At 34.5% G+C, this 24612-nt stretch overlaps 3 protein-coding genes and 1 long non-coding RNA gene across 27 annotated transcripts; all 4 read right to left on the bottom strand.

Annotated features, from left to right (window-relative positions):
• Nucleotides 1–1828: 1828 nt before the first annotated feature.
• LOC142518427 (uncharacterized) lies at nt 1829–3100 on the bottom strand. The gene is made up of 2 exons (XR_012813548.1): nt 2283–3100; nt 1829–2137 (listed from the first exon to the last, which is right to left on the bottom strand). It is a non-coding gene; the product is annotated as an uncharacterized LOC142518427 (long non-coding RNA).
• A 2768-nt stretch (nt 3101–5868) lies between these two features.
• On the bottom strand, nt 5869–15543 carry LOC142517648 (sterol 3-beta-glucosyltransferase UGT80A2-like). 22 transcript variants are annotated; one of them, XM_075619987.1, is made up of 15 exons: nt 15354–15543; nt 15174–15245; nt 14125–14227; nt 13812–13922; nt 12432–12461; nt 11437–11513; nt 10987–11088; nt 10819–10874; nt 10542–10576; nt 9297–9510; nt 8536–8751; nt 7429–7488; nt 7287–7326; nt 6634–6855; nt 5869–6117 (listed from the first exon to the last, which is right to left on the bottom strand). In XM_075619987.1, exons 1-15 carry the CDS (start codon nt 15417–15419, stop codon nt 6052–6054), a joined length of 1470 nt encoding a protein of 489 aa, XP_075476102.1. In that variant the 5' UTR covers nt 15420–15543; the 3' UTR covers nt 5869–6051. The 22 variants fall into 22 exon arrangements, with proteins under 22 accessions (XP_075476102.1, XP_075476100.1, XP_075476104.1 ...); XM_075619985.1 differs by having other exon boundaries at nt 10987–11084; nt 12391–12461; nt 13780–13922; nt 15354–15542; XM_075619989.1 differs by having other exon boundaries at nt 9488–9510; nt 10542–10590; nt 11432–11513; ... (1 more) ...; nt 13780–13922; nt 15354–15542.
• Nucleotides 15544–16120: 577 nt separating this feature from the next.
• LOC142519137 (uncharacterized) lies at nt 16121–18510 on the bottom strand. Of its 3 annotated transcripts, none has more exons than XM_075622072.1 (2): nt 18294–18510; nt 16121–17598 (listed from the first exon to the last, which is right to left on the bottom strand). In XM_075622072.1, exon 2 carries the CDS (start codon nt 17299–17301, stop codon nt 16261–16263), a length of 1041 nt encoding a protein of 346 aa, XP_075478187.1. In that variant the 5' UTR covers nt 17302–17598; nt 18294–18510; the 3' UTR covers nt 16121–16260. The 3 variants fall into 3 exon arrangements, with proteins under 3 accessions (XP_075478187.1, XP_075478188.1, XP_075478186.1); XM_075622073.1 differs by having other exon boundaries at nt 16121–17303; nt 17939–18510; XM_075622071.1 differs by having other exon boundaries at nt 16121–17303; nt 18294–18509.
• A 2856-nt stretch (nt 18511–21366) lies between these two features.
• On the bottom strand, nt 21367–24038 carry LOC142519617 (uncharacterized). Its single transcript, XM_075622656.1, has 2 exons — nt 23438–24038; nt 21367–21786 (listed from the first exon to the last, which is right to left on the bottom strand). The coding sequence occupies exons 1-2, from the start codon at nt 23576–23578 to the stop codon at nt 21367–21369; spliced, it is 561 nt and encodes a 186-aa protein (XP_075478771.1). The 5' UTR covers nt 23579–24038.
• Nucleotides 24039–24612: the final 574 nt, after the last annotated feature.

Genomic DNA, 24612 nt, shown 5'->3' on the forward strand with positions numbered 1-24612 from the left:
TCTGAATACCTATAGACTTTTGTAGAGTTTTTAAAAGTCAATGTTGAATATCAGTTGACTTTTTAAAACTCTATGAAAGTCTATTTTGAATACCACTAGACTTCTATAGTGTATGTAAAAGTCTAAATTGAATATATCTAGAATTTTAAAATCTACAAAAGTCATTAAAATTCAATAAATCTCCTACATTGAATACATCTCCCTAAGTTTTAGATTCTTGTTTGAATATCCTTCAATGTTTCAAGAATTTTTTCAATTTTTTTACACTCAGACTCAGGGTTCGTATCATCTGTTTCTCAATCTTTTTTCTTTTATATATATCTTACACCCAAATAGAAAGTCTTAAGAAACTAACACACGGACCACCACAAGTCTGAAAACCGAGAATGGCGATCACCACCAGAAATTGATATGTTTGGCACCGCTAAAATCCTAGATCCAACAGTGCTGCCATCAAAGAACAACATAAAAGCCACAAAAAAATGGGAGAATTAATTTAATTTGTGCGAGTACTTCAAATACAAACTACTCAAATTTAGTTTTTGTATCATATATAAGACCGAACCAACATCGCACGAGGAAGAAAAAAGGCAATGTAGAAGAAGGAACACCATGAACGCTAGCTACACGATGCTTGTCTTGGGTTGGGCTTATTTAAAGTTTCATTGATTACTAAGTATATTTTTGTAAGAGTAGGTCTCTTGTGAGACGGTCCCATGAATCTTTATGTGTGAGACGGGTCAACTCGACCGATATTCACGATAAAAAGTAATACTCTTAGCATAAAAAGTAATATTTTTTCATGAATGACTCAAATAAGAGATATGTCTCACAAAATACGACCCGTGAGACCGTCTCACACAAATTTTTACTTTTTGTAAATGTTTTATTCTCTTCGTTTATATATCTTTTAACGGGCTAATCGTATCAATCTCTTTTATGAAAAGTCTAAAAGCTATAAAATCTTTTAAATATATTAATAAGTTAATACATCTTTCATTCTTAAAAAAAAAAAATCGAACACGTTTCACCCTTAAGTTATTTAAAAAAAAAAAGGCACATTTAACCCATCCGGAAAGAGGTTTTATGCATGATTTTAAAAACACATAGTCTAAAATACTATTGATTTTTTTTTTTTTGTATTTTTCTATTTTTTCACGGTTGGTGTTGATGCAATTAGTCCATCTTTTAACTTATTTGCTCTTTTTTTTTTTAAAAAAATGAATATCAATCATCCAAAAAATTATACAAAATTTTAATATATTAATATCCTAAATTTGAGAATATAAATATTATATAAATTGAATAGTGAATGTTAGACTGTATTTCAAAAATTAAATTATATTTTATAAAATAATTGCATGAAAATTTGATATGTTCATGAACAATTTATTATTATTATTATTATTATTATTATTATTAAAGTAAATTGAAAAATTAATTTAATTATATTATTTTATATAAGATACAAATTTTTTAATTTAATAATATGCTTATTTATGTATTTACAATATTATTTCATATCCAATAGCATATCATGTTCAATTCCATTGAATTTTCCACAAAAGTAGTCCATATATACCAAAAATTACTGAAGCCCAAATAACACAGTATAAACTATAAAACTCAGTCCAGTCTATCCTCACATATGCGTCCGCTGTTGTGCGTAAATTATGAAATAACATAGTTACGAGTAAATTATATAAAACAGTTTCTGTGGTTTTTGTTATCAAACGATAAAATAATATATATTTTTAACTAATAAGCGCGATGTTATAAAGTCGGACTACTAAGAACATGACGACCCAAATGACTTAAAAGTTCAAACTTTATGAGCAGTAAGATTTTTATTTTAGTATTATTGCATCCCACATAATGGTACGTAGTTAAAAGTACTACATTGATAGTTTTGGAAATTTAAATTTGAAAGAAACATGTCAAGTTGCAGTTACAGCAATCTTCATTCCAGCTTCGCAGTGCCCTGCATAACTGCAAATGAAGAAATTTTGTCCCTTTGCGAGTTTGATCTGATCTCTCCCACTCTGAAACGATTTAGCCCCACTAGGGGCGTTGCATCCGTTGTATCCTGCTCTGTTCACCCTCACCACATTGTGAGCCCCGGGGCCGTAACTAAACACTGCAAATCAACAACAAAACACCTATCCATTTTTCTTTTCAAGAAATCTTGAAATGCATGGAATTCAAATGACTAAATTGGAGGGGGTATTTGAAATAACGTAACAAAGATTTACCTAGTTATACTAAATACTAATACCATTTACCTAGTACGTCGCCAGCCTTGAAGGTCTTGCCTCTAGGCCAACCGGCCACATTGAAGGTCCAGCCACCGCTGCCGCCCACCGTGTAAGTGGCAGCTTCTGTCACTTGACAGTGGAAAACCACCGCCATTGCCATCACCACCGTCAGAATTATCAATGCACTGCCTCTTCCCCCGGACATCTTGGTCCTCTCTTATTTCTTTCTTCTTCTTCTTTTTTTTTTTTTGATATTATTGATTGTATGATTATGCAAATGCTAGTTGAGGATTATTTATAGAAAGAAAATGTAGCATGTATGGGTTTGTAGGACCCACGTGGTGTGATAATAAGTGAAAATTTATCATGCTGTGGGTGGGGATAATATTTTTATATGCTATTTAAAAAAAATTAAAAAAAATGTTTTCTTATTTCCAAATTACAATATGTTGTTATTTATAAAGTAACTTTGGATCAATCATTGTTTAAATGCATTTAAAATTTTCAATACAATATCGTAAGATCGAGTATTTTTCGTTTTACTAAAAGTTATAAGTGGTTGTAATCGTGTAACTCAAATCTTTTAAACAGTATACCAACTCAAACAACATTGTTCGATCACTCTATCCACTTAGCACAATTAATGCACCATAACAATATTTGCCTCGATAATTGCACAACTTACTATCAATGGGAATCGAACTCGTGACCTTAGCTCTCTGGTACCAATTGTAGGACCGAGCGATTGTCGTTTTACCAAAAGCTATAGCTGGTGTTAATTGTACAACTCAAATCTTTTAAATTGTACAGCAGACCAAGCTCCATAGTTCGATCGATCTACCCAACAAAAATTTTCCTACGCGGAAAGGATGATTTATTCGGATCGACACGAGAGTCCAACTACATTGCATTGCCAGAATCCATGTTGTATATTTGAAAGAGGTTCACCTCATTGCTTCTGTCATGTACACGGCACTCCAAGAGATATGATTCAGTATATTTTGGAAGGAACTAACACATAGATGGTGCGATAAGTGTATGCCATTTTACCGAAAATTACAAGTAATGATAATTTTACATTTCAAATCATTTAAATCGTACAAAAGTTCAAGTGTCATGGTTCGAATGTTATCACATTAGCATGATTATTTTTTAAAAATATTATCTTATTTTGAAAACAAACACGTAATATTTACTCTGAAACTAAATGTTAAAATCAAACTCTTATCACTAGATTAAAGAACGTAGTTCTTAGATTTATATTAAAGTACCAGAACTTCATACTAAAGGATGAATTGACACGAAAAATTGTATTACTCAGGTGTCAAATGATGTTAGACCTGCGTATAGCATAGCACACCGCCTGCGAGCGTACAAAATAATCGCAACAGTGCAACACAGATAATATTATACAATAAATTTGAAAATATTTTATTCACTGCAGGAGGAAGAAGGCACTAATCTGTATGTCTATTTGGCCGCCCGTGAACGAACATGGTGAAGGAGGCAAAAGGGGCCTTTCTACAAGTCAATAGTCTTTGAATTGGAAGGTGGAAAAATTTTGGTTTGCGAGAACTTTTTCAACACGAGAGGGACTTTTATGTGAGGAATTCAAAAGTTTCAGCAATAAAATTTTGAGGTAACTAACCCACTCAAAGGAATATTTTATTCGTTCGTTATTTTACAAAATTGATATTATCAATTTAATATTTTGTCTTTCTAGATCTAGATGATAATTATTGGTTAACTAATTTCTAGATATTATAAGATTTGATTTTAATAGGGTATTTATTTCTAAGATATTTTATGCTTGTTTGAAAGAGTCTTATGCATGTTAAACTCTTATTTTCATGTTTGTAGGATTGATTTTATGGAAAGATAATGTGACCAAGATATTGTTGCATATATACGGAATATTGAGAGGTGAACGTGAAGATTTTTGGAAGAAGGACATTCACACAGCTGCTGGAATTTTTCTGAATGTACACAAGTTCAGTATTGAAGATTTCGTGTGAAGTGTTGGTGTGATCAGATTGATCGTTTTACCGTGTTGCTGATTGGTGTTTAGTACACTCAAGAACAACACTGACGCAGAGTGTTGATCGAAGAGTGATTTCATTTGTTTTAAGCACTATGTTTTTTGTTTCATGCATCTAGTATTTACTTTGAGTTTTTTATGCATCTTAATTTCTTAGAGTGTCAAGGAACTTAACTTTTTTTATACTCACTAGTATTGTTTTGTGTAAACGATTTACATATTTTTCTAGTGAATTTTTGACATGAGACATTGCACAAGTTTTTATACTTGTGCATAATTTAAATTTGATGTTTATTTATTAAAAGTTTACGTGTGTGTTAAATAATCAATTTCCGCTGCATGTTGTGTTTTCACGCATGAAATTGGATTTTGGATCGATTTTAGGGTGTATTTCCCTCTATTTTTTCTTTTGATTTTTCGAGAAAAATCTATTTTATGTGTTTCTATTGTCCAAATTTTACTTCTACTTGTGCATTCAAATCCAAAAGTTGTTTCAATTTAAACTCAAATGGAGAAAAACAAAAAATATTTACGGCCAGAGAGATTTCAACATAGCTTCTTATATCCACATAATTTTCAGGAGTATACTACATTTGCTCACGATCATGGTTTCAACATATCCACCTTTTCGACAAATCAGAGTTATGACAATAAATCCAATTTAGTCCTCATTTGGATGATCTAAAGTAAGCATATGCTCTAAGAGATTGAAGTTTGGTTGATGAGAGTTTCATCAGTACAAAGCCCACAAGGTGTGACAAGGTACGACAAATTCCACAGAGTATGACACATGATTGTAGATGCTCTAAGAGTGAAGCTTGGTTGATGAGAGTTTCATCAGTACAAAGGTCACAAGGTGGGACAAGGTACGACAAAACTCACACGGTGTGACACATGATTGTACTGCTTAGCTTTGCGCTAGAGATTGACAATTGGCAGAGAGTACTTTGTCAACTCGTGGTGGAGTACTCTCTGACGGATTCACTAATTGTAAAACGACTGATTCTAATCCAAAGTTGTTCCAATATTTTTTGGATACTCTTATATCCAATTTTTTTATCATACCAAAATTACATTTTGCCACAATACATCATTAAATCATATCTTTTGCAAACACTTCAATAAAAGTATTTTATTAAAAAAAACTAGTATTAGAATTTTTTTTCCTAATTACTCTCTACCTTTAAAAAAATTCACCATAAAAATTAATCCTCTTCTCTAAACGTACAATCCTTTACCAATACTCTCTTATCTGCGGCATCGAAATATTTTATGTAACACAACTTTTGAATATATGAGCTCCATATAAAATAGATATTGGGACTAGACCTACTAATTTCTATTATTTATTTTAGACATGTATCAAATTTTGACAACGGTTTTTTGGATGGTGGAGTTGTGTTTAGATCTACGCCAGTCAAATTTGTGGATTTTTTGACTGACCAACTAAGATTGGATTTGAAAAAATTTGTGACAAAGGACAAAGAGGACAAAGGGAACTCAAAAGTCTACAAAAATGTCCCACCCAGACGACGATTTTGTATTTTGAAGAAAACAAGTAGTTTGTCGACAAGATGAGCTCAAAGTCAAATCGCATTAAGAAGAAAGTTGACAATTGTCATTTGACCGTTTTCCGACACATATTGAATATAGATGCCACAGGTTATTCGACTTCGAACCCGAAAATTCGATACTAGCAGGTGGGTATGGGTGCTGCATCTTAAGCCTCGCACACAGGACTTTCCCGAGTACGGTGCATCACACAGCAGCACCAGTACATTTAATTTCTTCTCTAATTAACCGCACAGCTTCTGAAACACCATCCTGTGAAAATGAAAAACATGGACAAAAAGTCAGTTCCCAGTGCAAGTTCAGAGAGGTAGTAACTATACGTTGCTATTTCTAAATCTAGAAGAAATTATTTTGTCTAGAATATGATAATAGATGGTTTCCAAAGAGGACCATAGCTCATCCAGCTGATATTTAGTCGGTGATCTCGAGTTTCAGCACTTGAAAGTAGTTACTGCATTGATCGAATTTTAGAAGTTTCGCCATCAATCCAGTGGGAGAAATGCTAGTGAGAATTTACAAAATGGCTATTTCTTAAAAATCAAGATATAATTATTTAATTCAGAACAAGCTAAAAAGATTTTACGTGTTACACATTAAATCCAAGTACTACCACGAGTAGGAAAAATGGACCTAGATAATGTGAATGACGATGCTTAGCCACTTCATGCATCTAATTTAGGAGATAATTATCACACAAATACACCAATCAAACATTCGTCAAGATAAGTCACCAAATAAGTACACTATTATTTTACTGATGGACATTACCTCAGCGGAAATTCTATTAGCAATCTGTGAGGCCTGCAATTTGACTTCAGGAGACAGTGCACGATTTATAGTCCCAACCAGCATATTTGCGGCTTCCATTATGGAACAGTCATCATCTTTATCTGGTACCAAGCACGTACCCTTTAGAGGCTCTGGAGCCACGCCAAGCCAAAACATCCTCTCTGCCCAATAAAATTGATCCAGAATAAATGGACAGATAACCTGTCATCACAGATCAAATGGTTATAGTTCTAGTTTGTTTCTGGAGAAGTAGAAGATGTTTATGTTCGCAGCAATCTGGGGAAAAAATGAACTCAGGGCATAAAAGTTTATGAACAGATTCAGAAACTAAAACCACAAAACATCTTAAAAGAGCCAATTTGTAAATAAATACAATACAAGGATTAGCAAAGCTTCTAGGGATTGTAATAAATCTCAAATATTATAAATTTTCTCTACCAAACAAATCATGGACCACTGACATTACGTTTTCATTTTTCTAGAGATTGTACATCCAAATAAAAGGTTCAGAAGCAAAATTGTCCAGACACAGGAGTTGTTACCTGTCCAATGAAAGGGGATATCTTGATTACCAACTAAATGATAAAAAATACAAACAGAAGTTTAAGCACCAAATTCTATTACAAACCTACCTGAGGGATTCCTGCATGCAGTGCAGCAGCGGTGGATCCACTGATAATACAGGACACAATGACAGAAACAAATAAATTAGGACGTTTTCAAACAGAACCATAGAAATTTGAAAGAAAAATATAGGGAAACTAGAAAGGTCACCTTCCCCCGTGATGGATAGCAGCTGCACATCTTGGAAAGAGCCAATTGTATGGTACATCACTATTTGAATAAAGTGTTGGATTCAGTTCAATAACTTATATCAAGAGTCTAAAAATGTACAAAGCAAACTGATATATCTGATAAAAATAGTAAAAATTAAAATAACATGGATGGTACTCACAGCACTCTCAAAGAAAGTATAAAAGAACTGAATTACTTCTCCATATCGGTATCATTTAACATGTCCAACATGACAATCAAGCACACAAATGGTAATCCATGATTTGATTCTATAACACCAGACACAATTTCCTATAACTAAACCACAAAGAACGACTTAATTAAAAAGATATACGTTACTGTACTTAAAGTAACTTGCCCATTACACTCACAACAATTTTCCTTTAAACATTTTATAAATGCTATTTTTTGGATAAATTAATTTTCAGGCATCCTTACAATAATACCTGCACAGTTCACACAGAACTTGCGATATAAAATTTGATCCATATGCACCTTGGTAAACATAAAGAGAACTTAAAAGAATTGGTTGTTAGCATGATATTAATTTATGGTAGCATGTTTGTTAGTTATTTATCAACCGAACAGGTTGAGTGTTTATTTACGAAATTACCTAATCAACTCTGATGCGTGTTTATTTACGAAATTACCTAATTCAACTCTGATGCACGTCATGCACTCAAACAATTTGGCAGTGACATGAAGGTATAGCATGACTCGTGCTCGTTGGAGATATCAAGAATGAGTAGAGAAAATATTTCTAGCTAATTTGGAAGTGTGGTACAATAATTCCTTGCAAAATCAAAACAGACCCCAAACATGTAACAGAAAATTTCCATTTTATGTTGGAGTAAAAAAAAATATTACCATTACCCAAATGTTTGTTGCATATTTCCATCTCACCTTATCTTAAGTTCTGATTTCTGAATAAATGCCAGACAGATACTTCCATATGTAATTACAATAAGATATAGATTCAAAATAATACAGCCAAATTGGCATCACTGAAGAGACAAGGAGAGAGAAAATTCTTATATCTTTTCATTTTAATGCAAGTACATACTCAAACATTTAAGAAATACTAACCCAGAGAAGCACAATAGACGGCCTCCAAATAGGCAGGTCTGATCTTCACTAAGTTGCAGTTGTTCTGAAGGTGACAATAGTGTCTGGGCAGACATTTTGATTTCAGCATCTAAAGGTCCATAACCAGCTGAGAACAGAATAAATCTACAGCTTGTAATACTCAAAGCATTTTCAAGGACCTTGAGAAAAGCTCTAGGATTCTTCAAATAACCCATACTGCAGAAATAGCGAGAGTTAAAATTAAACAAGTGCGTGAATTATAAAGCTGAACTGAAAATTTCAACAATTTGAGACAACTACAAGTATACCAAAAAGTTTATTAACAATGATATCTCATCCTCTTAACAGTTTCTGCCGGAATTATCTGAAGTATTATTTCTTTTATTGATAAATTGTCCTACTATTGCTTAAATTATGGAAAGCACTGGATCATAACTTCACTAACATATTAAGTCACAAACTCTAACCTTTTTTAGCCTATTACAGGTCAAACATTCAGCCAAATAAAAAATTAGAACTTTAAACGTCAGGATATATACCTAAGTCAGAAGGTTTTGAGGGAAATTTACTTCAGAACGAATGTCGTTTTCTTTTAAGAAAAACATAAAATACGACCTGATGTAAAGTGCTGAATCCAACAAATAAAAAATTCAAGCACGTTGATTGCCGGAGTAAGTTTTGTGAATAAATGACGAACAGAAGTCTAACAATAAATAGTAAAAAAGCAATAGAATAAAGTTAAACTCCAATTACACACTCGCCTACCAATAGAACTTAGACTCATGAAAATAGGTTGTTCTGGCAAAGCATTCAGAAAAGCTTTTAAATTGACATGAATCGAACACATCTCTTCTTCAGCATTTAATTTCCTTGAAAAACTTAAAGATGAAATATCTGCACAGCTGCTGCAGGAGAACTGCCACTCAAAAGGGAGAAACCAAAAGCCACAAACCTGAACTCTTGATGGCCAGTAATCTACATTGTTGCAAGCATTCATTTAGTGAAGACACAAATAGGTAAACAAAAGGAGACAAACAAGACTTTCCGACAAAAGTAAGTTTTGTTTAAGACACAAACCTTGTAGTTTGCCATGATCTATAATGATAAACAATTCTGGTTCTAGAATGAACCTAGGACACAGGTTAAGATACTTGATAGTCGCCAACTCATTTGGACACCACATGCGGATTCTCACATCAAATTATGGTACCAACACTATCAAAAGGTAATAGAGCCCCTCGACCTACTGCCAGAGGACCTTCTAAGGAAAAAAACTATTAAACCTCAAATATTTGAAAATGGGGTGCTTAGTTAACCGTGCTACGACTTTCATTTCCAATTTAATTGTATGAAGGCTGGTGTGGGTGTTACGAATAACCTAGACATGTCTACGATAAAAAATTGAAAGTCCTAAACGTGACTACTCTCACATGTTTTATAAGTGTTATTTGGCTGTTTATATTATATGTTTGTGAGATTTGGCAATGAAAAGCTTAACCTGGCTGTGACTGTTATGGTGGATGAGTAGTTACAAAAAAGTAGAACACGTTAGAATGTTGGGTGGCACCGATCCAAAGTAAAACTAAGGGCGGATTAGTAAGATGGATTTGGCAAATTTAACTCTGACTGTTAGTGTATGCAAGAGGAAGCATGGAGGAATGCCTAAATTAACGTTACAACTGGTTCAAGTAGTTGGGGATAGCTTATACTTTAATTTGAAACAAAACATAATGAAAAATACCTGTTGCAGGCCCCAATTATATTAAGATTATCGCTGTATGACAACCACAATGACAGAACAATAGTTATGCAATGATTGTCTCAAAAGTCACTTTATAGAGCCAAAACCATAAATTAAGCAATTCTTGAAAAATGTCATATACGTTCGCAGAGAGAAATAAACACAAAATAAGTTGAGTCCTAGGGGAACAAGATCCTCCAAGGTAGGGAAGCCACAGCTTTATAGCATTGAACAAACAATAATGAACAGCCTTGTAAGTAATTACCAGGGCACTCAACAACTTCTTTGCTAAATCCATACCTGTAAGGCAAAGCCTGTAAAGTATCAGGAAATAATAAAACAAGTACACAGGCAAGTAACAATTCTATATAGAAAATAGACAGAATTTCAAAAGTCTGTTGTCTTATGTGTGGACAATTAGTACTTGGAAATCGGTAAAGAAAATTGATTTGGAAATTTTCTTCAGAAATTATTCAATCCTTCAATACTATATGCATAGAGTATCCCGTCACGATATTAACTTTTTGTGGAAAATATCTTACAGTAGCAAGGGAGACAAAGGCCTCTCGTGCCATCTTGGAAGACCAGTCACTGCATCCTGAATTCAATGAAGAATACATACAAGAATAATTAAATTAAAGAAACAACCCAATCTTATTTCATATACTAAAATAACATTTCACAAGAACATTCACTAGCTTAATAACAACCGTAAAAGGCAAGAAGCTTAGATGCAAATCATGGCTTCTCCAATGTCCCCAATCTTCAGTGAAAAGCGGCCACATCCAATGTATAACATCTTCCCACCCTACCTATGATAAAAATTAAGAAAAAAATTGTTCAGTAAAAACCTGCTTGATCATATCAAACACCCTCTCCTATGAAACCCGCACCCTCCCCCCCGCCCCCAACCACATTGGCGGTGTTTTCTATTTAAAAAAACACCCATGCTTAATCCAATCAACATCTCCTATCCCAACACAATTCTATAGATAAAATATCGAAGAATTTTTTAAAAAAAAGTGCTGCTGCTGGAACATTACGTTGCCTGGTTGCAATGAACAGGCGAAGTGCAACAATCAATTGAAAAATTAAGCGATGAAAATTAATAAATAGAAAATAAGATCTATTGCACAAAGATTTATAACTATTTACCTTACCAGTCGGAGCATCTTGAAGATATTCATATAAAAGAGGAAGTTCTTTCTGAAATTGGCGTTCAAAAGAAGAGGGGGCGCTGCATTTCAATTAAGCATTTATTACTAAGAAACAAAGCTTCGACAAAACAAAGGAATTATATTCTACATCGAGAATTTTTTAATTCTTGTCTCTTCGATTTATACAAATATTGACGAAACAACACAGTATAACCTGGACCACAGCATCCTCCATATCTCAGGGGGGCAAAATTTTGAATAGAATAAATATGATATATGATTCTAACATGATTCAATCCCCTTGTTTGAGTAATAAAAACATAAAAAAATAAAGACATCTCACAGGTTGAACACCACAAATTCGTTAAGAACAGACCCGAGGCATAAAAGAAGTTCAACATTCCATGAAGAAAACAACATAATCTATCTTCACATTTCCATTTTTTTCTAGAAATTCGTTGACAGTTATTGGAAATAAACCAATATTTTTTTGGTAAATACAAGCATTTATAAATATTCAATAATTCAAAAAAGATTTACTAAATGATGTTACCTGGTGAGAAAAACAAATATATTTTACCAGAGGAAGTTTCCTAAGACTCAGCGACTTACACGGACATTCGAACAAGTAACTATCTCAGTTTGCAAGCCAATTTGTGCATGGTGACAGGAATCATGCAATTTATTATTTCTTAATAAATTCAGAACTTTCAAGCTATGTCCCTAAACATGTCTTCAGATCACATGCACATTATGCATGATACTAAAACTCATAGGAGGCGTAAGGTGTCTTACGTGTAAATGTCAAAAAGGGATTGCTCCCCCAAAAAAACTAACTATAATTTTCATTATAGGTATTTTACAAATTCTGAGAACAAAGAATACCATAGCTCAGGCCATAGGGCATCTATATGTTGTAGACCAAATCAATAAAGTTAAGTAATATATAACTCAAACCTGTAGGGAACAACATAAGGAGCAGCAACAACACAATGAACCTGAAATAGTTCCGCAAGACTCCAACCTTCCTGAAGATAAAGAAATGTAATATGAGCAGTGTTCTTAATGGCGGTCGAGGTAGCCGCATAGGCACTGGGCTACGCATGAGGCGGCTATTTTAGGCGGCCCAAGCTATACGGAAATGGCCAGGCGGTCGAGGTGGGTGGAGGCGGTGAGCAGGTAGGCCAAGGGGCGAACAGACGGATCAGGTGAGGCATTCAACATTTTTAAGTTGTAGTCAACAAATTTTAAAAACCTAGTCAAATTTAACTAATTTTAAACTCAAAACCTTATTTGTTTAAATCACACCCCACTTTCTTTTTTTTTATTTTTGGTTCTCACTCCTCGCTTTCAACCACTAAGTCCACCACACAAACTATCTGCCGCCGCCCGCCGCCAGCAACAAGAAGCTTTAGGTTAGGCATTGTATATATATTATTTAACATACTTTTTTATAATATTTCGGATTTTTTGATTTCAAAAATCAAATTCGTTTTTTTCCCTATTATTATTGATTTATTGTTGAAGATTAATGGCGGAAAAATATAAACAACCGGAGTTGGAATTTAAGCCAAAGTCTAATGATATTGTTTGGGAATATGGGGTGTTGTATAATAAAGAAAAAAAGAATTGGATCACATGCAAGTTTTGTAAGAGGCTTATGGAAGGAGGAGTTTATAGGATGAAGCATCATATTACGTCTTGTTGACGATGACAAGAAGCCCTCAATGACCTTTTATTGGGTTTTCTTAGACAAGCCAAAGAAGACATTAAAAAATCTTTGAAAAAGAGGAAAATGTCATCCTTATTTTGAAGATTATTGATGGAAGTTTAAGGGTAGATTTGATATTCTTTTGCATTATGCCGCTTACTTGATAGTCTTTTGCATGATTATATATGATTATCTATAAAAAAAATTACTTAAAAAAATTCAACCATCTGAGTGCCGCGGCCGAGGCGGTGACCGCCCCGCCGCCGCCTCCCATCATTTACAACATCGAATATGAGGGATAGATCAATTAGCAAAACTTCAACGTACTACTAATAGACTCTAGTTATCAAAGTAAATATGTTTTATCATTGTTGTTTCTTGATCTACTATTATACTCAATCTAGTTCAAAACATAGTAATTCTGAAAGCAGGCAACTACTCAAAGTTTGGGTGTTCTGTAATACCGAGTTTTGATAAAAACAAATAATAGCGGTACATCAGTCATCAGACATTACAAACTTCAGAGTTTACAAGTCATTTTCTATTCAAAAACATTATGAGCCATGCAACTGAATTCAGTTCAAATTCTGGCACTTCATAAAAAACACTCATAAGCAATCCTGCTAAGAAGTTACCAGAGCGAAGAAATTTATAATGATAAGGTCACCATCCATATTACTGTCTTCTCCGAATATGCCTTCAGCAATCGAAACACACTCTTGTCTATGTTTTATCATGATTTCATTCTTCTGCAGAGAAAAGGAGACCTTGCTGGATCCTTGTAACATAGATGTAATTTTAGAAGGTAAACCGATTAAAATTAAAAATAGCACTAAAATCATTGAATAGAATTTCAGACTTGCTGATTGACCATACATACAGATGCAAAACCAGCAGTTCTTGATAAGACATGACAATATCTTATTTTTATTTTAATGGCTAAACCTACAGTATGATTGCCTCAAAAAAAGAATAATAACCTGCAGTGTCTTGATAAGACATGACAGGAGGTGATGAAACTGGAAAACATGTGATTCTTTTTGCTTCTAGATGAACTTTGAGCTTCTGCAAGATAGAAAATACCTGGTATATTTTATGACATAAACAAACACAGCGTTCAAAAAGCAAAAAATATGCAAGATTTGAACAGCATAATTGTTTGACAAATTAAGACAGGTTCCGGAAGAGTTCCATTACCTCGATTCCATTAAATGATTGCAGTTTGACTATAAAAAGTAAAATTACAAATTTTCAATGTACTTTATAGGCCATAAAAAGGCCGAAACAGAAGGAAAAATGTAGGAGATATTATTCTATGCAGTTCTCCTAAGTCCTAAGTAATCATTTCATGATAATACTTACATGCATGATGCTATTGAAAGCATGAGATACAAAATTTAAATCTTTAAAGAATAATAAGAAGAGAACAAATAAGAAAATAATTTGGTTCTTTGAATTCAAACTCGCAAAAAACATGTCAAATTTGAGAGTAGAAACTAGAAAGACTAATTTTGATTCAGGGCTCAATTCCATGTCCTTAGATAAAGTATCGGTTGCTATAAATTATGCCTGAAACGACACCTTTTTCTTAAGAATATGGTCCACTATTTCAGGTTTTCTGTGACAGTCCCACTGGTTGGACGGAATGTTCCAAACCCTACCTACGCGCCTGAGCCCTGAAAGGTGAAGCTTGGCTGCTAAGAATATCCCGTTCCCCAACTCAAGTATCACACTACTACTGCTCAAGTTGGGTATCTATAACATGAACTCAAAATGATTCTAAACAAAGGTTTTAGGCTCACTCTAGATTTCAATGGTGTACTAACTCAGCACAACAAGAATACCAGATATTAAATATTGCTAAAAGCCACTCTCCGACAGGCTGCTAACTACTAGGAATGGAATAAAAATGCAGCAATTCAATAATTTTCATCCTCTAAATAAAATGATGTCACTTCAATTGGTAATTATGAACATTGCAACAAATTATATCATACGAGAGTCAAACAATAACCAAAAGGTTACAAACCTCGTGCGCTGAATGAGTCACAAAGGCAACCTCGTACTGCCTTTGATCGGAAGCAAAAGCTGCAGCAATAGCCTATTGAGGAAACCATAGAGAACGCGTCGATAATCAAAAACCATAATCACTATTCAAAACGTGAATTATGATTAATCCGGGAAAATGAAAAAGAAATGATAGAATTACAGCGATGGGGTAAACGTCGCCTTTGGTACCAAAGGCCATGAACACGGCCGTTGGCTTCGTCCTCATGGCTTTCGCGGTGGTTGACGACGACGTTTTAAAGCGTAATCAGTCGGAGTTCTGGTTGCTGCCAGAGATTCTCTATATCTCCAGATTCTAATAGGTCGAACCTGTGAAAGTGTGAACGGAATCCTAGTTTACATTTATAATTTAATTTAATTTTATATGTTTTTTAATATTTTAATTTATTTCTTCGATTTTGTTATGTTTTTATATTCTTTGAAAAATATCCGCTTCACATAAAAATAAGGATACATTGGGGAAAATATTAGAGTGAGACGAGCAAATCTTTATCTGTGATACGAGTCAACCCTACTAATATTCACAATAAAAAATAATACCCTTAACATAAAAAATAATATTTTTTCATAGATAACTCAAATAAGAGATTCGTCTTACAAAATACCACCTATGAAACCATCTCACACAAATTTTTGTTAAAATATTGATATGTTTCAAAAAACAAGATTAATAATATTTGAACGACCATTGTAACACTTGCAATATAATATTTTATTTCGACATCAAAATAATATAGAGATTTATACAGAATAACAAATATTATGCACATGTGTGATTCGATTACTAATAATAATAATAATAATATAAGAAACAAGACATAAAAAGAGGTTTATGTACCACTAAGGCCAAAGAGAGACAGCATGAAGCCTGAGAATTTGCAATTTTCATCAATGAATTTAAAGATAAAGTCAACAATAAACATCCCAATTAATTAATCAGTAAATTACATACAAATGTAAAATAGTGAGGTAAAGCCTTATCAAGTTCCCATATGGACTAAGAGCTACTGTTTCCCTCTATCTTAGTGATTGAAACTTTCACACCACCACTACACACCCTGCCCACTGTTGCCCTCTCTTCGCCTTCTCCTACGTCCTGATCGTCCCAAGAGGACTCTACCATGGCGGCGTAGACGATTTGCCAATGTCATACGGTTCCTTCCAGAAACTTCGTTTTCATCAATATGGTTGCCGTCTTGATCCAATTCACCGAGAGAAACAACAGGCCTTTCATGACTCGATCTCAAAATGTGGCTCGAGCCTCGACCATTCTGTACCATTTCAGAATCATACGCCTGAAGAAACATCATCACAGACATCAACCTCCTATCAAATCCATTTTCAATTTCATCGTTTGACTCCAAGGCATGTGCATCACCGTCAGAACCCAAACCAAAATGGTTTCGTTCAATCACGTAATCGCCAAAAAACAGTGCCCCTGGATTTGACGACCTTATGGTGCTAATCACATCTTCCCTCTCTCGCTCCTGCTCTAGATTTCTCCACTTCTGTGCCAGAGTAGGATCCATTTCATGCGGCTTAGCAGAAGGGTGCTCAGTTCTTACATGTTTCTGCAGCTCTTTGTATGTTCCAATGAATGAGCAGTTATCCTGGTTGCAAGTTCGCTTCTTTGAGTTGAGATGGTCTCGTGCTGGCTCCACAACCGTCCAACCCTTCACTTGAGCCCTACAAAGGGGACATGTGAGCTCTGTAGCTTTATCATTGACAACCAACCTACCAGACAATGGATCCATCACTTCGGTAGATGCATCATAAGTTGGTGTGTTGTTAGATGACATTACTTTTGTGTGTGCCTTCTTGTACTGGTCCAGACAGTTGGAATAGCGGAAACTAGTTCCACACATGTAGGGACGACAGCCTTTATCATGAGAGGAGCAGAGGAGAAGAACAGCATTATGAGGACACTCCATGCATATCGAACAAGTAGCATCTTCCCAATCTTGCATGAATATTTTCGAGTAATTACTTTTCTTGTTGCAAGGAGGAATACTGTTAGACGGGAAGGGGTATGGTGTTGGTCTGTGCCGCCGTGAAGCAATCCTGGGTCTTCCCCTGCCACCTTTCGCCATTCCTTAAATAAATTTGCAGAGCAATTTGAGAATCTTAAAAGGATGACTAACTTCACTGAGCAAAAAAACTTCCCAATATAGCAAACCACTAGATTTTTCTGGTCAAAATCGAGTTTGTTGAATCCAAAAAAGTGAAAAACGTCAAAGTGCAGAATTCAACCAAAGATAGAACTTGCCACAGCAAGCAACAGTTATCGAACAAAAAATATGCAGCACTTTGAAAGTCTACTGCTGCCTGTGGTAATTTAAAGTACGTAGCTTCAGTCAAGAGATTTGTAAAACACGTGCAAGATGGATCTGAGATTTCAAAAGTTTACAATTCAAAAATGGTTTGACAGCTAATAAGAAAAACATCACATTTAGCATAATATGAATGGCACAAAACAGCCAAAATAACAACGCATAATAAAAAAGACTGCCAAATGTTGCTCATCTCTGATGCATTTGCCACTTTAACTGAATAATCAACAATAGTATCTCGAGGTTGTGTTTAATAAACAAGTGGAAAAAGATAAATTGTAGGAAAAGTTCCAAAGAATCAGTGGCGTTAGAACAAAGTTCTTCATCAACCCAAGAGCAAAATGATTTCAATAAAAGTTTACAAATGAGAAAATAGAAAAAAATAAGCAGAAAATACTTGTTTTTGCAGCATCTGCACCTCAATCAGAAAAATTCAGCAACAAAGTGAGCCATACTTCGAGAATTCTTATCTCTACCATCCGAACCAAAAATTACTAGAACCCCTCCTAAGAGTTACAAACAACTAGCAAGACAAATTAACAAATGCAGGTAAACAAAAATTCAACATTTATATTCCCTAAAAAAATTCAATATTTATAGAGTATATCATCAAATATTAAAACTGCAAATAACCCACCACGACAAAAGCTCATGGAAGATCCCTAAATATATCCCGTCCGTGTAGAACGCAGAATTGATTATTCTAGGCGATTAGCGTGAAATAATTAAACATAAAGAATCAATAATCATACCAGATGGAGATGTGAGAATTTGTATTTGAGAGTATTTTTCGGATACGAGACAGAAAATTCGAGTTTGATACGAAGAAAATCTGGAGTGTAAACCAAAGATCGAGGGAATTCAATCAAAGCGCGGGCAATTCTAAAATTTTCGCGATACCCTGGATTCCCTTTTTCTTTTTCTTTTTCTTTTTCTTTTTTCTTTGGCCGTTCAAAAAGAGGCCCTCCCAACTTAATCTACTGGCCACGAACTCAGGCTTACAAAAAAAGTTCAAAACTCAATTATATCAAATTTTTTGAAAAGTTTATCTTGAAATAACAAAAAGTTTTATTATACGCATACAGGCTATTTTAGTTATTTTAGTTGACCCATATATATTTTTTAAACTATATATATGTTTTTGTTATTTCTCAAAATCGATGTTTTGGAAAATTAGGTGTATTTTAAAGATCGAAGGAAATAATTTAGTATAAATCTGTTTTATGATTTCTTTAAATTTGTTTTCTGACAACAATTAAGTGTAGTGAACCAAAGATCATCGCTTATGAGGTTATAGTATCTTTTGCATCAAAAATAAAATTTGGTCTAATACGTGAAAAGCTCATGTCCTCTAAAATAACTGACCGATAAAACAAGACATAAAAGCCCATCAATTTTTCCGAGTATTTTGAATCGATCAGAAGATTATGGGAAAGATTGTGGAGAAGTGCAGGGAATAGAGAGAACAACCCAAGCAATGAAGAAGATAGGAATCGACAGAAACAGAAAAAACACAACTCAACACATCAAACTAAAAAATATCCAGCAACAACTCTTCAAATTTTAGTTTTTCGATTCAAGTATTTTTATTTCATATTATAGCACTCTTCATCTCTTTATTCCAGTTTCTAGTATTTTCCGTCAACTTTATCATATTTTTATGTATTTTAGATTCTTAGTGGTTATCGTAAATTCAAAAATCATATTAAGACTTTATTATTAAACTTCAGTGTCATTTCTATTGTATTCCTTGGTTTTTAGTGCATATTAGTTTATAAGATTATAACGAACGATCAAATTTAGCATACAATTTGCTTGAATTTTTAGATGTTAGATTTTTAATATTTTCACTCAAATTGCGCACTTTGCACCTAGCACGCCCACAATCTATAGAACTTTGTTCAATAAAAAAATTAACATGCTCGATGGTACAGAAGATATGTTGCCAAAGATGAGGAAATTTTGAGAAAGGAAGGGGAGCAGAAGTTCTACCAAACCTTGAAGAAAGTGCACAGAAAGTTTATGTACAATACATGATTGAACAGCTTGAAAGCCAACTCCATGGCCACATTCATTCAACGAAACTCACGAGCCTCAAACAAATGAAGGAAAAAAATTCAAGAGAGGTAAAAAGGACCTCAAAACTTATGGTTGATGATATCCTGATTTATGTGAAGGTTTTGGTGACTCAAACGATCAGATTTGCACGTGCAAGTCATGGGAGTAACTATCCCAAGGATGTGAAACAAGGTTCACCGCCCAATCCGAGTACTTCCTGCTAATGATGAAAGTGCCTTCAAAGAATAAATGTTAGTCTAGATGTTAGAGTGGCACAAAAAACTGAGGAGTTGAAAGACAGATATCACTGTAAGCATCATATTTCATTTAATCATGCCACTAAATGTTTTGTGTTTTGCATAAAAAAATCAACAAAGAAATGCCTAGGCCCTCCAAAAATAGAAATAAACGGTCATCTATAAAGATACATGTCTCACTGTGGCCTATGTGGATGTGAATGCCACAAATTTTGGGGCATTCTTGGATAAAGAAAGAACAGGGAAGCGTGTTACTCCAGAAAGAAAACCAAGAAGTGTTGGATTCCCAAAAGGCAAATATTTGAGGTTAATGCTAGTGAAATGAGAAGACAACATATCCATCGTAATCATTCTAGAAATGTTTGGGGAGTCACGGCCTTCAGTCCGAGGAACCAACATTTCTCAAGAGGAGCAGTTAACTCACAACCAGTGAGTGGTAGGTCATGTTCTGGTGAAAAAAAGAGCCAGCAATTCAAGGGAAAGTCATCTCACCAGAGGCTTGGGAGTTACCATCTATAGACTCATTTTACTCCAAGCAAGAAGGGTCAGAGCATGTGAGAAAGTTGTAATATTAGGGCAGAAGAGACATGAGCAAGTGAAAAGAACTGCTGAAGATCAGAGATCAAGGATCAGGTTTGTCATTCCTACTAGAAATGAGTTTAGTGAATTTTGGAGAGTGAACCAACACAAAAATTTCCCTATGCCACTCACCAAAACACAAAAAAAAAAAGGATGCTAAGGGAGAGAGTTGTTTCTAGAAGGGAGAAAACTGATAAAGAGCAAAACAAGTCAAAATTGGGTAGGTCAGCTATTGGAAATAAAGTTAGCGATGAAATGTTTTACTCGATGAGGAAGATGTGAAAAAAACAAAACATTTGATTTTTGTGTGGGCAAGCTCCAAATCTTAGTGGATTGCACACCATGAGTGGTGATATTGTCAGAACAATTTAAACTCGTGAAAAAGGTTTATGGGGAGTCAGTACATGAGGAGTTGGAGACAGAAGATTCTGACAGTGATGAACTCCCTGAAGGCACTTTAGAGGTGATCATCAAAGAAGAACACCTGAATATGTAATGATTTATGAGATGACTTGTGGTCTATGCTAAGGAGACTAGCATAAGCATGTTGTCAACTAAGTAGAATGAGGAGTTGGACTTCGGTGGACAAATGTAAAGAAAAGCGTGGCAGAAAGAAACAAAGATCTATACATAGATTATTTCTTGATTTCTTAAGTTTTCATTCTGTCTTAGTAGGCTTTGGGCAACTATGGTATATATTGTGACTTTGTGTTTAAAGATTTGGTGTAAAGTAGCCTTAGGACCACTATTGCAAATGGATGTATTTCATTTCATTCAAGGATTGAGATGTTTAAATAAAGTAGGCATGATAATATTTTTTATCACATTGGATGTGTTTTGATTCATTATGAAATAAATCGAAAAAATATTCATAAGTGAAGAGTTTTAAGCAACTTATGGCATTTACTATAAATGAAAGAAGGTGGTCGGCTCATGATACAAAAACCAGCAAAACAACTCTCTTCCAAACATCCAACGTCATACACATTTCCATCACTACTTCCCAAACAACATCCACCCCAATAACATATATCCACAATTTACGATCTTTTCCTTGGATCATGAAATCGGCTAACTCCATCTTCTCATTCTCGTCATAGTGCAGCACTCGAAAACCCTGCTCCGTGATATTGACCCAAGCTTCAACAAAATCATCATTATCATCTCCGGTCAACAGTGGAGGTCTAATCTTCATGAAATCCATAATGTTGATGCGGTTGCTACATCTCCTTTCATCATAGCCTCGGTGATGCCTTCTGTCATGATCTCTATGACGATGTTCTCGGATTGACTCATCGTCACTGTAACGGCCATGTCTCATACTTCCACGACTGTTTCTATCTCCCGATATCTGAAAAGAAACCAAAATCAACATTTAAATCATTGAAATAGAATTACTAATGTCCCAAAAAATTTTGCATGCTCTGATACCGCTAAATGTAGCGCCCTTACCCTAGCACTACTAAACAAAATAATAAGCATTCAAAATTAAAATTGATAACAACAATTAAATAACAGAAACCAAATAACTTAATCATCTATCAATTCAAACAAAAACAGAACAATAATTCCAGTCTTAATCTTTAATACAACCAAATCGAAATCATAATTATGCATGAGAATACAAGAAACCAATAAAACCTCTGTTGGATCCCATTGAGAACCCAACTGCTCTAGCCGCTTCCCTGGCCATCCAAAACATCCAACCTACCGAAGACCTGCCCCGTGGAATTGGAAGGGGTCCAAGATGAAAAGAAGGACGTGATCGACAATTGCCCAATACGACAATGAACGAGCATACAAACTAATATGATGCATGTGAAATGCAATATGCCTGAATATCAAGGATCAAGTCAAGAATCTCATGTTCAGTCTAGAGGTACTCGAGTGTGTTGTTTTTTATATGTCCTAGGCATGTTTTAGCTCCTACGGTCATCATCAAAACATGGACCTACAATGTCTAGGGTCATCAGAGCCCACGGGTCTCATTGGACACTGTAGCTCTCAATACCCAATAATCCACAATAAAGAACAGGGTTGAGCGGCCCCAACAAATAAGGTATATCTCAAAAAATATCAGGCCCAACGCGATATGTCAGGCATAATATGTCAAAGCAATAAAACATTTATCATGCAACATATAAGTGTGTATACTATGCTTGGATATCTCAGTCAGTACATCACGTACCTCATTAGAACAATTTGACATAAGTTTACTCGTCTGAATCTAGACAATACCGACATATTGAAATCATTATCATGCCAGATTCAGAATTAATAAACATATTTCAAAGTTCTTCCTAATGATCCTTAAATCATTATTTAAGGCTTTAGGATTGTACAGGCGTCCGTCATCAGCCCGCTGAAGACGTCTTGATCTGTGTGTCTCGGTTTACCGACTTCTCCTCGAGTCGACGTTAGCTCCGAAGATTTTCGAAATTAAACCGTCTTAGAAATTGGCTAGAAAAACCTAAGGTATATGGTTATAACTCCAGAGAGATTAGCTGAGGGAAAATGGTGTATGAAACAAATAAAATCAGCTCCTGTTCATAGACTGCATCATGACTAGTTCAGAATATTCGAACTCAATCTTATCTGTCATGTGTTATAATCACATTCATCTAGTTGGATTTCTCGGGTATAATGTAATCCGAAGTAGATTGAGTTGTCCATTTTAAATATGGTGGATCCCAACATGTTGATCCTCAATTTAATGAATTCCTTGATAATACTTAATTAAAAACTCTCTGATCATGTCTTATTAGTACTTCACTCAAAATAAACATTCAGGTCATTACAGTTTTAACCTATGGCAAGATTTCCAATCACTATCACATTCCTTGAGATGAGATAAAACACAAAGAAAAAGGATAAAATTCTTCCAATCCGCACAAAAATCAGGTAACCACTCTAATCCCCCACCGATGTATAAGCATCAATTCTATAAATCATGAAATTAAGGACTAGCATAGAAAACTCAAAGAAGAAATCCAAAGACGTACCCATGGAAGCTTGAGATGAGAAAAGTATGTGGGGAATTGCTTGGGACTCAAAATTGACGGTGGAGGGAACCAGAGGCAGAATAAGTCACCCAGAAAAGATAGTGTATTGGCTATGGAAGATCTCGGTTGAGTAAAGGACATGGCAATCAGGAAAACAAGAGGAATAAGCAGCTGAAATCAAAATGAAGTACGAGAAACAATGGCAAAAAAGTTGATCATAGCTGCAGAAACATTCCGAGAATGAGTGTGGGGAAGAAACTTGTGTTGCAGCAATTGAGCTAAGCAAAGATGTGGCCAGCGATGAGGATTGAGGTACCGAGCTATGCGCTCCAAAGAAAGCAGAAAAACTAACGATGTATGTGGTACTAAGGCAGCAAGAACAAAAGATGGAGTATTTGTGGCAGCCGCAAATGGCGATTCGACAGCGCCGATGGTGAAAACCTGCAATGAAGTAGTGGGAAGATGTTGGGTGAAGAGTAATTGCAAATTTTGAAAGAATCGTGAAACCTGAGTTTTAATGGAGTAATATAGAATTTGATTTTGAGGATTTTGGAACTCTGGATAGTTGCAGAAAATTTGGCAAATAAGAAGATGAAACAAACAGAAAAATCTTTTTGAAATTTTGTGTAAAGTTTAAGTATAGCTGGTGCGGTCCAATTTATGGAAGGCAATTGTTTCATTCCAGTTTGTAGCATTTTACGTCAATTTTATTATATTTTCATGTCTTATAGATTCTCACTGGTTATTATATATTCAAAAATCACATTGATAGTTATTTCTTAGATTTCAATGGCAATTTTCTTGCATTCCTTTGTTTTTAGTACATATTAATTTAAGAGATCATACAAAAGTCAAATTTAGTATATATTTTTCTTGAATTATTAGAAGCTAGATTTTTATAATTTTTCACTCAAATCGATGGATTTTGCACCTGATATGTCCACAATCTACATAATTTTGTAAAAACAACTATATAATTAAAAATCATTCAATTTTTAAATTGGATTTTCGAATATAACATGGATAATTGCCTAACACTTGCAATATATGATAGATAAACTTTCCTTTTTATATGTTTGGACTGTGACCACATATGGTACCATTCATTTTTTAAGTCAAGTTTAGAGAGTTACATTTTCATAAAACAGAAATACTTTAAGATAAAATTATAATTC

This window comes from Primulina tabacum, chromosome 11 (assembly GCF_025594145.1).
Source record: "Primulina tabacum isolate GXHZ01 chromosome 11, ASM2559414v2, whole genome shotgun sequence".
Lineage (NCBI taxonomy): Eukaryota > Viridiplantae > Streptophyta > Magnoliopsida > Lamiales > Gesneriaceae > Primulina > Primulina tabacum.

Coding starts and splice junctions, on each gene's coding strand:
- LOC142517648 (XM_075619984.1), bottom strand. CDS start 15,419: ATGAGGACGAAGCCAACGGCCGTGTTCATGGCCTTTGGTACCAAAGGC. Junction 14,228..15,173: donor TGACTCATTCAGCGCACGAG/GTTTGTAACCTT, acceptor AAAATATACCAG/GTATTTTCTATCTTGCAGAA. Junction 7,327..7,428: donor GCTATCCATCACGGGGGAAG/GTGACCTTTCTA, acceptor CTGTATTATCAG/TGGATCCACCGCTGCTGCAC.
- LOC142519617 (XM_075622656.1), bottom strand. CDS start 23,578: ATGTCCTTTACTCAACCGAGATCTTCCATAGCCAATACACTATCTTTT. Junction 21,787..23,437: donor CTCATCTCAAGCTTCCATGG/GTACGTCTTTGG, acceptor GTTTCTTTTCAG/ATATCGGGAGATAGAAACAG.
- LOC142519137 (XM_075622072.1), bottom strand. CDS start 17,301: ATGGCGAAAGGTGGCAGGGGAAGACCCAGGATTGCTTCACGGCGGCAC.